A 12,123-nucleotide genomic window follows, 5' to 3' on the forward strand; every position below is an offset into this window, starting at 1 on the left:
CCAGGGATGCAACTCACTGGCCTCACCCAACCTGGTGATGGGCAATGTCTGCCCACTCGCTCAGGACCCACAGGACCCAATTATAATTATTAAGAACCTATTTTAATAGGTTATTATAATTAATAAGGTAATTAATTAATTAATTAATACTAATGATAATAACCTATTTTTTAGAAGTAGTAATGAATATGTATTAGTCTAGGAGCATAAAAATCAGCTACTTGATGTAACTGGTATGCGTCCTGGTGGAGCGGAGACTCCCGGTGCACCCAGCGCTGTTTGCTTACCTCTATTCTTTTAATAAATCCTATTTTTTTATTTAATCCTATTTTGAAGACTGAGCCATTTCTAACAACCTCATTTGGTTTCTTCCTGCCCAGCTCACCAGCCTGTCCAGGTCTCATTGTACTCAAAATTCTCATTTGTACTTTCTGTAGTACTAGTGTTATGCTTGTGCCATTTGGTTGGAAAGGTGAAATTGAGAATTTTCTTGATATTAGTAGGGACTCTATGTTCAGAATATACCCCTGGCCATTCCTGGGTAGCTTCTTAGCACAATAATCAGTACAACTGCCAGCAATTGCAAACAGTTGTCAGAGTGGCTAACAGATATGAGCACTGCTGGCATATGTCTGTCTATGAGGAAGCCCATTCCTTCTTGTACTTGCTGCTCATCACTGTCCCCACTCGATATCTACATATTGAATTGATGTGATTCCAGCAGGTAACCTTACTTCTTCTAATGTCTTAGCCAGTTCAGCATGTGTTGGTGCAAGTCTGTGCTTAACCCTCTGGGGTAAATGAGCAAAAAAGGCTGTATTACTTCCAAAGTAAAAGCAAATTTGTCTTGTTCCTGCCGTGGTAATGTGACCAAAAGATATCTCTAACACCAACGACAGCCATCATTTCAATCCTGCTGTATTAAGCAGACTAGGTATGTCGGACAGACTGGGTGCTGTGGCAGTCAATGGTTTAGTAGCTGCATTCAACTTTCTGTAGTCTACTGTAAGCCACCATGTCCTTAATATTTGTAACTGGCCATACTGGAGAAGTTCTTTCCTCTTCCTAGGCTGCCTGCTAGCAAGTTGATTGGGAGTACAACAAGAAAAATGTTTTTAATCAACATTTGGTGTGATTTTCAGCAACACAACTGCTATGAGGACTGCAAGAAAAATGCTTGCCAGGTTTGCAGCATAATACCAGTAGCCTGAATAAGTTATAAGGCAATAGAAGTCCCCTAGTAAAGGACGGTGTAAATGCCAAAACTTAATTGGACAAGCTGTTTCCTCCTGTAAGTAGATTATTCAGGTTATTTCCTGTATTTCCTGTAACTGAAAAAACAAACAAACAAACAAACACAAAACAAACAAACAAAAAAACAACCAACAATATTTACTCCAAAATTTATCCATTTTAAATAGAACATATATTTTAAAAGTCTGTTTCTGCTACAGTTATGTGAAAGATTTTATCCCAAGTCTTCATTCTATACAGTAGAATAAAAAAAAATAAATTTCAAAGCACAATTTTCAGATTCACATTAAGGCCGGAGCCCACCTCATGTTGTAAGTCTCTTCTACCAGGTTAGAATATCACCACTAACACCTTGGTACAATTCCTCTACAGGTAGTCAGCTCAGCTTTTGTCATTTATATTCCAATGGGACAGGAACTGATTCACTTCTTCCAAAGTTTGTGAAAAGCAATTCCCCCATGCTTATTTTATAGCCTGGCTGAGCGATGCACTGGAAGTTTTCTCTCCGGTATCAGAACATTTCAAAGCACGGAGTTCAGCCAGTGCAAGAAATCGGTTGTTCATCCAGACATCTTTAGGTTGAGTCTATTTTGCCTTTCAGAAATTCATAAGGATATGAGCATGGTAGAAAATATCAATAAAGGTTAGGAAACACAATGACAAGAGGAAAAAGAAAAGGCAAAATTGAGCTTCAGAGCTGTACTGACAGATCTGAAATTCTGTGGGGATTCCCTAGGTTGGAAAAGCACAGCAAAACTCACGCCTGAGAATAAGGCACCATGAGGCTGCCAACACGCTCAGGTTACTTACTGTATTAGCATGCTTAATTACAACAAATTAACAACATGTAGTTCTTACCTCTGACATTAATTCCAATATACTCTCCCTGCTCTGGTTGTGAAACACGGAAAGCTCTGTCACGCAGTCCTCGTCAAGGTGTCCCTGCTGCAAGAACATGGACTACATTCAAGCACGAAGCTTTCAGGTTGTCTCCTCGAGACACATCTGACCATGACACTGCTGTGATATGCAGCAGGCGGAGTCCCTCATTATGCAACATTTCAGATTTTGTATTTTAGTTAGCATCATGGCTAGATGTTGCCGTGAGTAAACGGAGAAAGTCACACAACTTCAGCAACTTCAGCATCTCGGCCCTCCCTGGTGAGAGGATCTGAACTCACGTAGGAAAGGCTGTCTGCAGATAAGATTTTTCACTTGAGTGGAAGCTACACTTTTATCTCTTCTTAAATATGCAAAGCTGTATCAGGCATGCACGTCTTTGCCAGAGCTGCTTAAAACTGACAGCGCACGTGCAACAAGCTGTTCTTTACCTAGACAAACAGCAGCACCCAGTGGCCAGCAGGAGGCATTGGCTGCAAATGAGCATCAGCTGCTCATCAGCACTTGGTGACAGCTGGAATTTCCCCCAAGCCCCCACACTATCCTCAACTCACACACATCAAAAGAGTTGAAGTACAGAGAGGACAAACATGCTTTCAAAGAGGTCAGCTTGTTGGCCAAACGAGCAATTCTCAGTGAGAACTAGAATTAAGATAAACCATAAGCATTTCCATGAAAAATAATAATAACTGTTTTTTACCCCCTAAACAAAAGTATTGACCAAGGAGCCTGGAGAATCAAGTCGTTGCTCATATATAGAAGTTCTGCACATTTTGATGAGAAGCTAGCTGTTTTGCTAATTAAGCATCAACGACAGAATACAATGACAACGTACCTTGAAATGCTTCCTCAAAAGAAATGGCAAAGAAACAGTACCGTTGTGACAGCAAATAAGATTACATGAAATGCCAAGGAACCTTCTTGGCAAGTGTACTTACTGGATATTTACTTTGCCAGTGGACAGCATCTGAATAACCTTCCATGAGCCACGGGTGACTTAACAGATGCTTAACTGTAATCTGCTTCTTTGGGTCCACCTAGTGGGCAGGAAGAATCAAGTTGTTCCACAAATCTGTGAGAATAGAAGAAAAAACTTATCTTTTATTCAGACCTTCTGGGTGCTTAGAACGGATAAAATAGAAACCAACAACAATGTTTCAGAACCCCACCAAAAGGAAGGTTAAATGTCTGAGCTGTGAATAACAGTTACAGCACCGATGGTTACAGTACATGTTCCAGTAACATTCTGCAGTGACTAGACTGCCTAGATGTAGCCCGAAGGCATATTTCATATGCTCAGCTTCATTAATAAAACATCTCATTTATAAACACTTCTTAATTGTGCTGGATCAATAGAACACCCAAATGCAAGGTGCTTCAAGACTTCATTTAATTATTTACATTTTAATTTCTATATCCATGAACTATTATTACATTCTTGCATGAGAATTTTCTGCAGAAGACAAGGCTAACCTTTCCTTCAAGGATTCAGACATATAAGAGTTAATCTTCAAACACCAAATATTTTCTAAGTACTTCATAGATGTAGTATTCCGACCTAATGAAATAGCATTTTGTGGACCTATCTGAGTAGAAGCAGCACCTTTACCTGTAGCATTTGGCTAAGCAGCAGCGTACTGCTAGGAGAGAGCCACTTTGGAATAGTCTATTTTCCTCTCTGTGGAAAAAAAAAAAAAAACAAAGAGGGTGTAGAATGAACCTTGAATAGTTAGGTCAAACAGGATTATTAAATTACTTAGGTGATAGTGACATCTCTCTTCAGCCAAAAAGGAAGAACAGCCACATGCAAAAAATGTTTGAGAGTTGAGATAAGGACAGGGAGATCACTCACCACATACCGTTATAAGGAAAACAGACTCGGCGTAATGAAGATCAATGTAATGTATTGACAAATGGTAATAAACTAGAGCAGTGAGAACTAAAAACCTCCTCCCTCTGAGCAATGCAAGGGAACAGGGCAGTCCATAATGCTTTGTCCCTGCTGCTCCCTACACCTCCCTCTCTGTCCCTGCTCCCCATGGGGTCCCTTGCAGGGGATGCCGTACTTCCCAAACTGAGCCTGCGGGGGCTGCCCACAGGCAGCAGCTCTTCAGGAACTGCTCCAATATGGGTCTGCACCATGCGGTCCATCCATCGGGAGCACGCTACTCCTGCAGATGCTCTCACCAGACCTCCTGTTCCATCCTCACAAACATGGTTAGTGATATCTGAAATCTGCCCCCATCTGTTTCTAATGATTTCACAGTGCAGCTTTACTGGGAAAGTAAGGCATCAAATCCACATGATCTGCATTGGATCCAAGGAGCCCCATTACCCATTTTGCTTTTAATGTATCACTACAGATCAGGAGACAAGGTAAAACAAGTAGCATCTCCTTGACTGAGGACAGGGCTGGAAGGCAAAGACCTCGCAAGAGCTACCAGAAGCATAAGATCACTCCAGAAGTATTTTCTTCTTGCAGGACCTATAGCACATACTTGGTTGACTTAAGTATTCCCAAATGAAGAGATGTGGAACATTCCAGGGAAAGAAACAATGCGTGCAAGCACTGTGATCCTACTTCCAACCACAGGACCATGTGGGTTGGGAAAGACCTCTAAGATCAGCTGGTCCATCCTTTAACCTCACACTGCCAAGCCCACCATTAAACCATGTCACCAAGCACCTCGTCTACATGGTTTTTGAATGCCTCCTGAGTGGTGACTCAACCACTTCCCTGGGCTGCCTGTTCCAATACCTCTCAACTCTTTCAATAAGGAAATTTTTCCTAACAGCCAAGCCAAACCTCCTCCAGAGCAACTTGAGGCCATTTCCTCTTGTCTTATCACTCAGTGCTTGGGGACACCCGTCCCCATCTCGCTAGAGCCTCCTTTAAGGTAGTTGTAGAGCTTAGATTCAAGCAGCAGCCTTCCAACAGCCTTGAGCTGAGATTACAGTACATTTCAGCATCTGTAACCTGTGAAATTCAATTCCACAAGCATATCTAAGTGTCTCCATTTCAAGCAATTTTCATCTCGCAGACACACAGAATTAAAACAAATTCAGAGCAGAAATAGCAAGCCTGCATCTTAACACCTGTGAGACTTCACTCTTCCACTGCACTCAGACTGAGTTTTAAAACTTGCTCATCTCTGTTCACCTCAACAAGTTCCACTGGCCAATGTTTCACCTCTCCAAAGAATGCAGCTCCTGCTTCTCGTGAAGTGAGGCCTCAACTCTGCAGAAACCATCCTTGAAGACTCCAAAAGATCTCCTGTCCCCTCCTACCACCACAGTCTCTGAATCCTCTTCAGGATGCTCTACTTTCCAGTCATACCAATCTCTTGGTCAGGGAAGGAGAAGCAGGTAGAGGAAGCCAAAGACCTCAGCCAACACAGCTGTTCCACACTCCGCTGGCTTACTGGAGGCTTTGTGAACAGAAATTTGCTGGCAGCCTGAAAGTGGTTTGTGGAGGTGTCTACAGAATGCCAAACAGCAGCTGTTCAGCTGTACTGGGAGGAATTTACAGGGAAACAGAACCAACGACTCAATGCTGTTACTTACTACCTATTCAGCCTTTTCTGTTGGAGGCAACTTATGGGGTCTTGCATTTCCTCCTCATTCTGGACAGAGAAGTGCTGACAGACAGCACACTGAACGTAAGCCAGGGGTGTCTTCTGGCAGAAAAGATGCCCAACACTACCGTGGGCTGAATTAGGAAGCAGCACCAACACACCAGGGGGCTGAGCCCTCTGCTCAGCTCTTGTTGGATGACATCTACAATGCTGCACCTAGGTTTCAGCCCCCTTCAGGAAAAGCATCGAATGGAAGAAAGCTCTTTGCATGCTCATTCTGGAGGAGAAAATCTCAATAGCGGTGGCAGAATCCTGCCTTTCCCAGAGAGGAGAATAGCTGGTATTCAAGAACAGTCAGTCTTGGAAAATCCAATGGCAGATGTACGGTTCTGTCACAGCATATGGAGAAGGCAGATGAAGGATCCCCCCCAAAAATCCAGCCCATTGACAAGAAAATTCTTCTTCTGAAACTCCACTTGCTATCATCCACCAGTTGCACCAGGCTAGTGTACCGGGAAGGCCAATGGAAGAAATGCACAAAATGCTAGGAAGAGCAGCAGAAAGGGACAAAATTCAACACAAAGTCCTTTTTGCCTTAGGCAAAGCCTAGCAGGTTCTGTCACCAGAAAAGCAAACCTCTTGCAACACTCAGCCATGTCCCTCCTAGCACAACCAGTACCTACCATTATCCTCCTGTAGACTGCCATGACGTTGTCATCATCAAAAGGGAGAAAGCCACACAGCAGAGCATACAGCAGTACACCCATGCTCCAAAGATCTGCCTAAAAAATAAAAGTGCATAGATGTTCACAAAGCAGATGTATCCAAAAGGGCTTCATGACAGACCATATTGTCCGCCCTTGGCAAAGTCCCCACACACTTCATGAAGAGTAGGCTCATCTTGTTTAAAAAAAAAAAAAAAAAAGCAGCAAGAATCAGAGGCCAACAACAGCAGTGCAAAGCTGTGAGAGCAAACAAAAGACTGACTCCATCCTAATAGCAAAGCAACTTAAGAAGCTTGAAGGGATTCCCATTACAGCATTTTGGATAGATTAACAAATGCAAATTGCAAGTAGGCCCAGAGTTTCAGGTATGAAATCAAAGCTGAGAAACCTCTTCACATTTTCTGCGCTCTGTTTTTTATAACATTGTGCAACAAAAAGGGACCAAGTCTTCATGCACAACTTGCAAGCTAAAGAAAAGCCTGACGAATCATTAAAACTTTGAGATTGCACAAAAATTTGTGACAAGTGAGGAGTAATTGACAGAGGACATTGCTCTTTCAAAGATTTTGTAGTAGAAGAACGTCACTGTTTTGTAGGGCACTAAAAGATGGAGCAACTGGTGGAGGTAGGTAAGGATTAGCCAGAGATAAACCAGCCAGCTACCTGACCTGTGGCCAACAGTACTGTTTGAGTCTGCGACTGCTAAGGCTAGTTGAGGCAGCTGTGGGAAGTACCAAAGTAATGCTGTCCAGGGGCATTCAGGAGGGAAACCAAGTGAGCATACCCCAACTTCACTGCCTTTACAAACAGGGCACCAGAGGAGAAAAAAAAATTAAAAAAAAATCACACACTACAACTCTGCTACATACCTCTGATCCAATATATGCTTTGCCCTGAATCAGCTCCGGCGCTGCATACGCTGGGCTTCCACAGCAGGTGTTCAGATGGTAATCAAGGCCTCCCTAGAATAACACAGAAATCGGAATAATCACACTGAAGCCTTGGCTCTAACACGCTTTATGTCATCTAGTAATGACATAGTAGAAGCCTCAGAGGCTCCCTCTTTTTCTGCAATGCATCTATGTTCACCTTTTATTTTGCTTTGTTGTAACTTATGAATTTACTAAGCAAATAGTCTAAGACCATAAACATCTAAAACCACAAATACGTTCTGATCCCAAACTGCTCCTTTATCTATGTTCCTTGGCAAGATGCATTCTTTTCCTTAGCTCCTCATCTATTAAGATGAATTCCTTGTGCAAACATGCAGATAAGAGATACAAACCTGTGACGAAGTGATCTAAGAGCTACTGAGCATGAGGCTAGATGGTTATTTATGACAATATTTAATGCAATAACTTTTCAAAGACCCACTGATAAAACACTTCCTTATCAAAACCGTGTTATTATTTCACATGCACTGTCTTCTACACAGATCACAATAAGATGATGTTATTCCACTGAACTGATGCTCTGTTGGTCCTGATTACCAGCATGATGCTCTAACTTGCTCTATTGAGTCAAACAAAACAATCTGAGGGTGAATAACTCCCTTGGAATCCCTAAAACTGTCTCCTTGTTACATTGATCCTCACCAGCACCCACCTTGCATGTTAAAAAGGCAAACAGAAAAGGCTCCCCAAAACTGTTTCTAGGATCAAGAAACAATTCAGGACAAACACACAGAAACAGAGGATCTGCATCTGTCACCTGTATAAACTTGTTGGTTCTATCCACAATATCCATCTCCACAAAAATCTTTTGAAGAAAGACATACACAGGTGAAAAACGCATGAAGGAAAAGTGCATGCCAACCTGATATTACGGGCCCTTGCATGAGACAGAAGGTGCTGTACATACCAGATGATCTCTGCCTTAGATTACAAAAATATCAAGTCTACATGGAGAAAACGATTTAACAGGCTGCTCAGAGCCACAGCTGTTAACTGTTCTCTTGCGCAGTTCAGTCCCTTCCAAGGAAGCAGTAATTGCATCCCAACCACATCAATGGCTTTACTTTAGGGTGTTTGGGCAAGTCACTGCATTGCATTCTGTGGTCAAACATGCATTTCTTGGGTGCACATAGTATTGGATCGAGCAGATACTCTTACCTTTGGTTTTGCACAGAGCCCAAAGTCTATCAGCTTCAGATTATGTTCCTCGTCAATCAGCAGATTTTCCTGGTGAAAGAGAAAGCAGCAAGTAATGCTTTTCAGCTGAGCATCCGAGGAACCACCTTTTCTTGTACTAGGGCTTGGAGATGGCACAGGATAAAGCCTTCAGACACTGCGTCTGACTCTGCTTTGAGCAGCAGGTTCTAGCAGAAACTGCTGCAGTTGCTTCCAAGCCAAGTTACCGTATCCTCCTCCGGATTCACCAGCTCATTGTCTAGAAGCCAATTCCTTGCAAAAGGCACAAACAGAGCTTTCTTTTTTTTGGAGAAAAGCTCTTTGGAGACAAAGATCTCATCAGCTGTCTGGGAAATTGCCTGAGCTCCAAGGGTTTGCTTTTCTCAGAGATATCAGCATCTCTAAAAAATGTAAAGTTCTAACCAATTTGTGGAGAAACACTCACATCTTCCAACCACTAAAACAATGCTTAATCTGCAAAGACAGAGAAGCTATAGGATGGGGCCAGTAGCGTGCATCTTATTCTGCACCCTCTCTATACGTATCCTTCATTTAAGCTATCTGACTCTGTTTCTTGAGGCACAAAACCATAAGTGTGCACAACAGATTGACACCATCAAGGCTCTCTCCAGGTGCATACTGGAACAAAGAGTGTAACAGAAATGCCTAACCAAAATCCAAATTAGTTCCATGTCTCTGCTCTGCTCCCACTTAGAGCATGAGCAGAGAATCACAGAACGGTTTGCATTGGAAAGGACCTTAAAGATCCTCTTATTCCACTCCCCCTGCCACAGGCAGGGACACCTCCTGCTAGACCAGGCTGCCCAAAGCCCCCTCCAGCCTGGTCTTAATCCACAGCTTCTCTTGGCAACCTCTTCCAGTGTGTCACACTCCTCAGAGTAAAGAATTTCTTCCTTATAGCTAATCTAAATGTACACTCTCAGTTTAAAACCACTACTCCTTGTCCTATCCCTACATCCGCAACAAAGAGTCCCTCCCCAGACTTCCTTTGGCCCCCTTTAGGTATTGGAAAGTTGTTATAAGGTCTCCCTGGAGCCTTCTCTTCGCCAGGCTGAACAACCCCAACTCCCTCAGCCTGACTTCATAGGAGAGGTGCTCCAGCCCTTCATCATCTCTGTGGCCTCCTCTGGACTTGTTCTAATACTTCCATGTCCTTGTGCTGGAGGCCTCAGAGCTGAATGCAGTACTCTCAGTACTATGTTCTATTTCAGAGGAAAATCCCTTCTCAGGGTCAGCCACATCCAGCTCAGCTGAGGCACACAGTAGCAAGCAGAAACAATACATTTCCAGAAGGCATCAGATCATTTGTTATTTACAGAAATGTGACTACTATTCAGGCTTACTGGTTTGAGGTCCCTGTGGGCATATCCCTCACTGTGAACATAAGCAATTGCTGAAACAATCTGCCGAAAAAATACACGAGCTTCTTCTTCTGAAAGACGGTCCTTGGAAATAATGTAATCAAACAGCTCTCCTCCAGGACAATACTGCAATAAGAAGGTAAAGCACAAAAGAGAATATGTTTAGAGCATAACCAGGAAGTCTAAGTACCAACGAGAGCACAGAAAGCACTGGACAGCAGCTATAGGACTCTCTGCATATTCCCTTTGCTTTATCAGTACCCAAAAGTTTGGCATGGGTCACCACTGCAGCAAACCACACAAGCCAAGAAGTCTGACCCTTGCCTCAAATTTTGTATCCAAGACATTACACTCTTGTCATGGCTGGTGCAAATCACCCAGGAGACGACAATCACTTGGGAGTTCTGGTGTCTCACAGACCTTGCTGGTGCGATTTTAAAATAATTGAAATGCAAGGTAGGAATTAAACTTATTTCACTTTTTGTGAACACCAAAGAGTGGCTTTTACGAGAAGACAGAATACGTATTTTCAGCTTAATGTTTAAAGTAATGAATCTTGAACAAACTCATCAATTAGATAACCTCTTAAGAAATGCATCATTTCAACTTTACTGTTATATTATCGCATACTGCTAAAGCGGACAGATCGTGTACTGTAACCTCAAGCGTGGCAGAAACACCATTTCTTACCTCTAGGACCATGAATATTTTCTTGGATGTCTCTATTACGTGATACAACCGGCAAATATGTTGGTGACTTAAATTCTTCATGGCATCAATTTCTGTTTTAACACGAGGCAAGTCATCCTAAGAGACCATGAACATAAGGTATGAATTTGGTGACTACTTACAACAGTAAACTGCAAACTGTTGCAGAAGTCAAAATTTCACAGCACGTTTCTGACAGCATACGATTCAACATCAACTCATCTACAGCTCTTCCATTCCCCCCATATAATTCTGATCAGCAAAACCTGAAGACATAAAATATCTAGTGTTTTCATCAGCATTTTGTTTGAATTATTGTAATAATTTTCAACTTCCTCCATTTTACAGCGAGTGAATGCTGCCCACTTCACAAGAAGGCACAACGTTTCCGGTGCTTTGTTAGCATTCCTTGAACTCTACAGCATCCTTTAAAAGGCAGCAGGGCTAGTAGGCAGCATCTTTATGTACCGCACCCCTTTGGTCTTGAGAACTGCACAAGAAACAGACGATGCTATCAAATGTTACATGTTTTTGACTTACCCCTAGAGCAAGCTTGTCCATGATTTTTATTGCAACTTTTTCACCGGTAAGAAGATGTCGTCCAAGCTTTACCTTCGCAAACCCACCTAAAAGTGAAAACACAGCCGTTTAACGCTCAGCATGATAACACGCGTTCATCCTTTTAATCCCGCTTGTAGAGCAGAGTACGCAGCACGACTTGTGTGCAATGCCTTCATCAGAGGAAGAGGCGATTTGAGTTACGGGCTGCCAACTAGCTTCAGAATTGTGCTCCAAAATTCACGGGCTTGAAGTCACTCTGTACTCAGGCAGACAGCAGGCAGGCGCCTTTGTTCAGAGATCGCTCCTACCCGTCCCAATCGTTTCGCGCAACTCGTAGTACTTCAGAATCTCCTCATCGCTGCTGACAGACATCCTGAGGCCAGCAGGCGCCTGCCCTTCTGCCCAGCACCTGCAACGACAAAGCGCCACCCGTGGCTGCGCTGCCCTCAGAGCACGGCCCGAGGCGCGGAGGGGCCGCTTGCAGCACCGGGACCCACCGGGACCCACCGGGACCCCTGCTCAGCGCCTGGGCGCTGCTGCCCGGCCCCCCCCAGGCCCGGCCCGGCCCCCGCCTCACCGCTCCGCCACAGCGCCCGGCGCGGCCGTTGCCGTTTGAACCGCCCGCCCCGCCCGCCCGCCGGCAGCACGGGGCCAATGGCGGCCGCCGCGCGGCGCCCAACGGGAGGGAGGGAGGGAAGGAGGGAGGGAGGGAGGCGCGGCAGGGCGGCCATGTTGGGAGGGTCGGCGCTGCTGCTCCGCGCCCTGCAGGGTCTGGGGGAGGCTGGGGAAGAAGGAACACGGTGATGCGCAAGGCCAGGGGACCTGAGGAGATGGATCTGCGGGTCCTGAGCGAGTGGGCAGACATTGCCCATCACCAGGTTGGGTGAGG

The 12,123-nt window shown here is 44.1% G+C and overlaps 1 protein-coding gene across 1 annotated transcript; it reads right to left on the reverse strand.

Moving 5' to 3' along the window:
- Window positions 1-5,849: 5,849 nt before the first annotated feature.
- Window positions 5,850-11,902, reverse strand: LOC137848402 (maternal embryonic leucine zipper kinase-like). The gene is made up of 9 exons (XM_068667500.1): window positions 11,812-11,902; window positions 11,543-11,643; window positions 11,214-11,299; window positions 10,656-10,772; window positions 9,948-10,091; window positions 8,566-8,634; window positions 7,324-7,416; window positions 6,413-6,511; window positions 5,850-6,273 (listed from the first exon to the last, which is right to left on the reverse strand). Exons 2-9 carry the CDS (start codon window positions 11,604-11,606, stop codon window positions 6,022-6,024), a joined length of 924 nt encoding a protein of 307 aa, XP_068523601.1. The 5' UTR covers window positions 11,607-11,643; window positions 11,812-11,902; the 3' UTR covers window positions 5,850-6,021.
- Window positions 11,903-12,123: the final 221 nt, after the last annotated feature.

The sequence above is a fragment of the Anas acuta genome, chromosome Z (genome assembly GCF_963932015.1).
Source record: "Anas acuta chromosome Z, bAnaAcu1.1, whole genome shotgun sequence".
Taxonomy (NCBI): Eukaryota; Metazoa; Chordata; class Aves; order Anseriformes; family Anatidae; genus Anas; species Anas acuta.

Bases quoted from the DNA above. Each gene is read 5' to 3' on its own strand.
- LOC137848402 (XM_068667500.1), bottom strand. From the start codon at position 11,606: ATGTCTGTCAGCAGCGATGAGGAGATTCTGAAGTACTACGAGTTGCGC. The intron at 10,773-11,213 runs GTAAGTCAAAAA...ATGGTCTCTTAG, and splicing joins TGGACAAGCTTGCTCTAGGG to GATGACTTGCCTCGTGTTAA. The intron at 8,635-9,947 runs GTAAGCCTGAAT...CTCTTTCACCAG, and splicing joins CCCACAGGGACCTCAAACCA to GAAAATCTGCTGATTGACGA.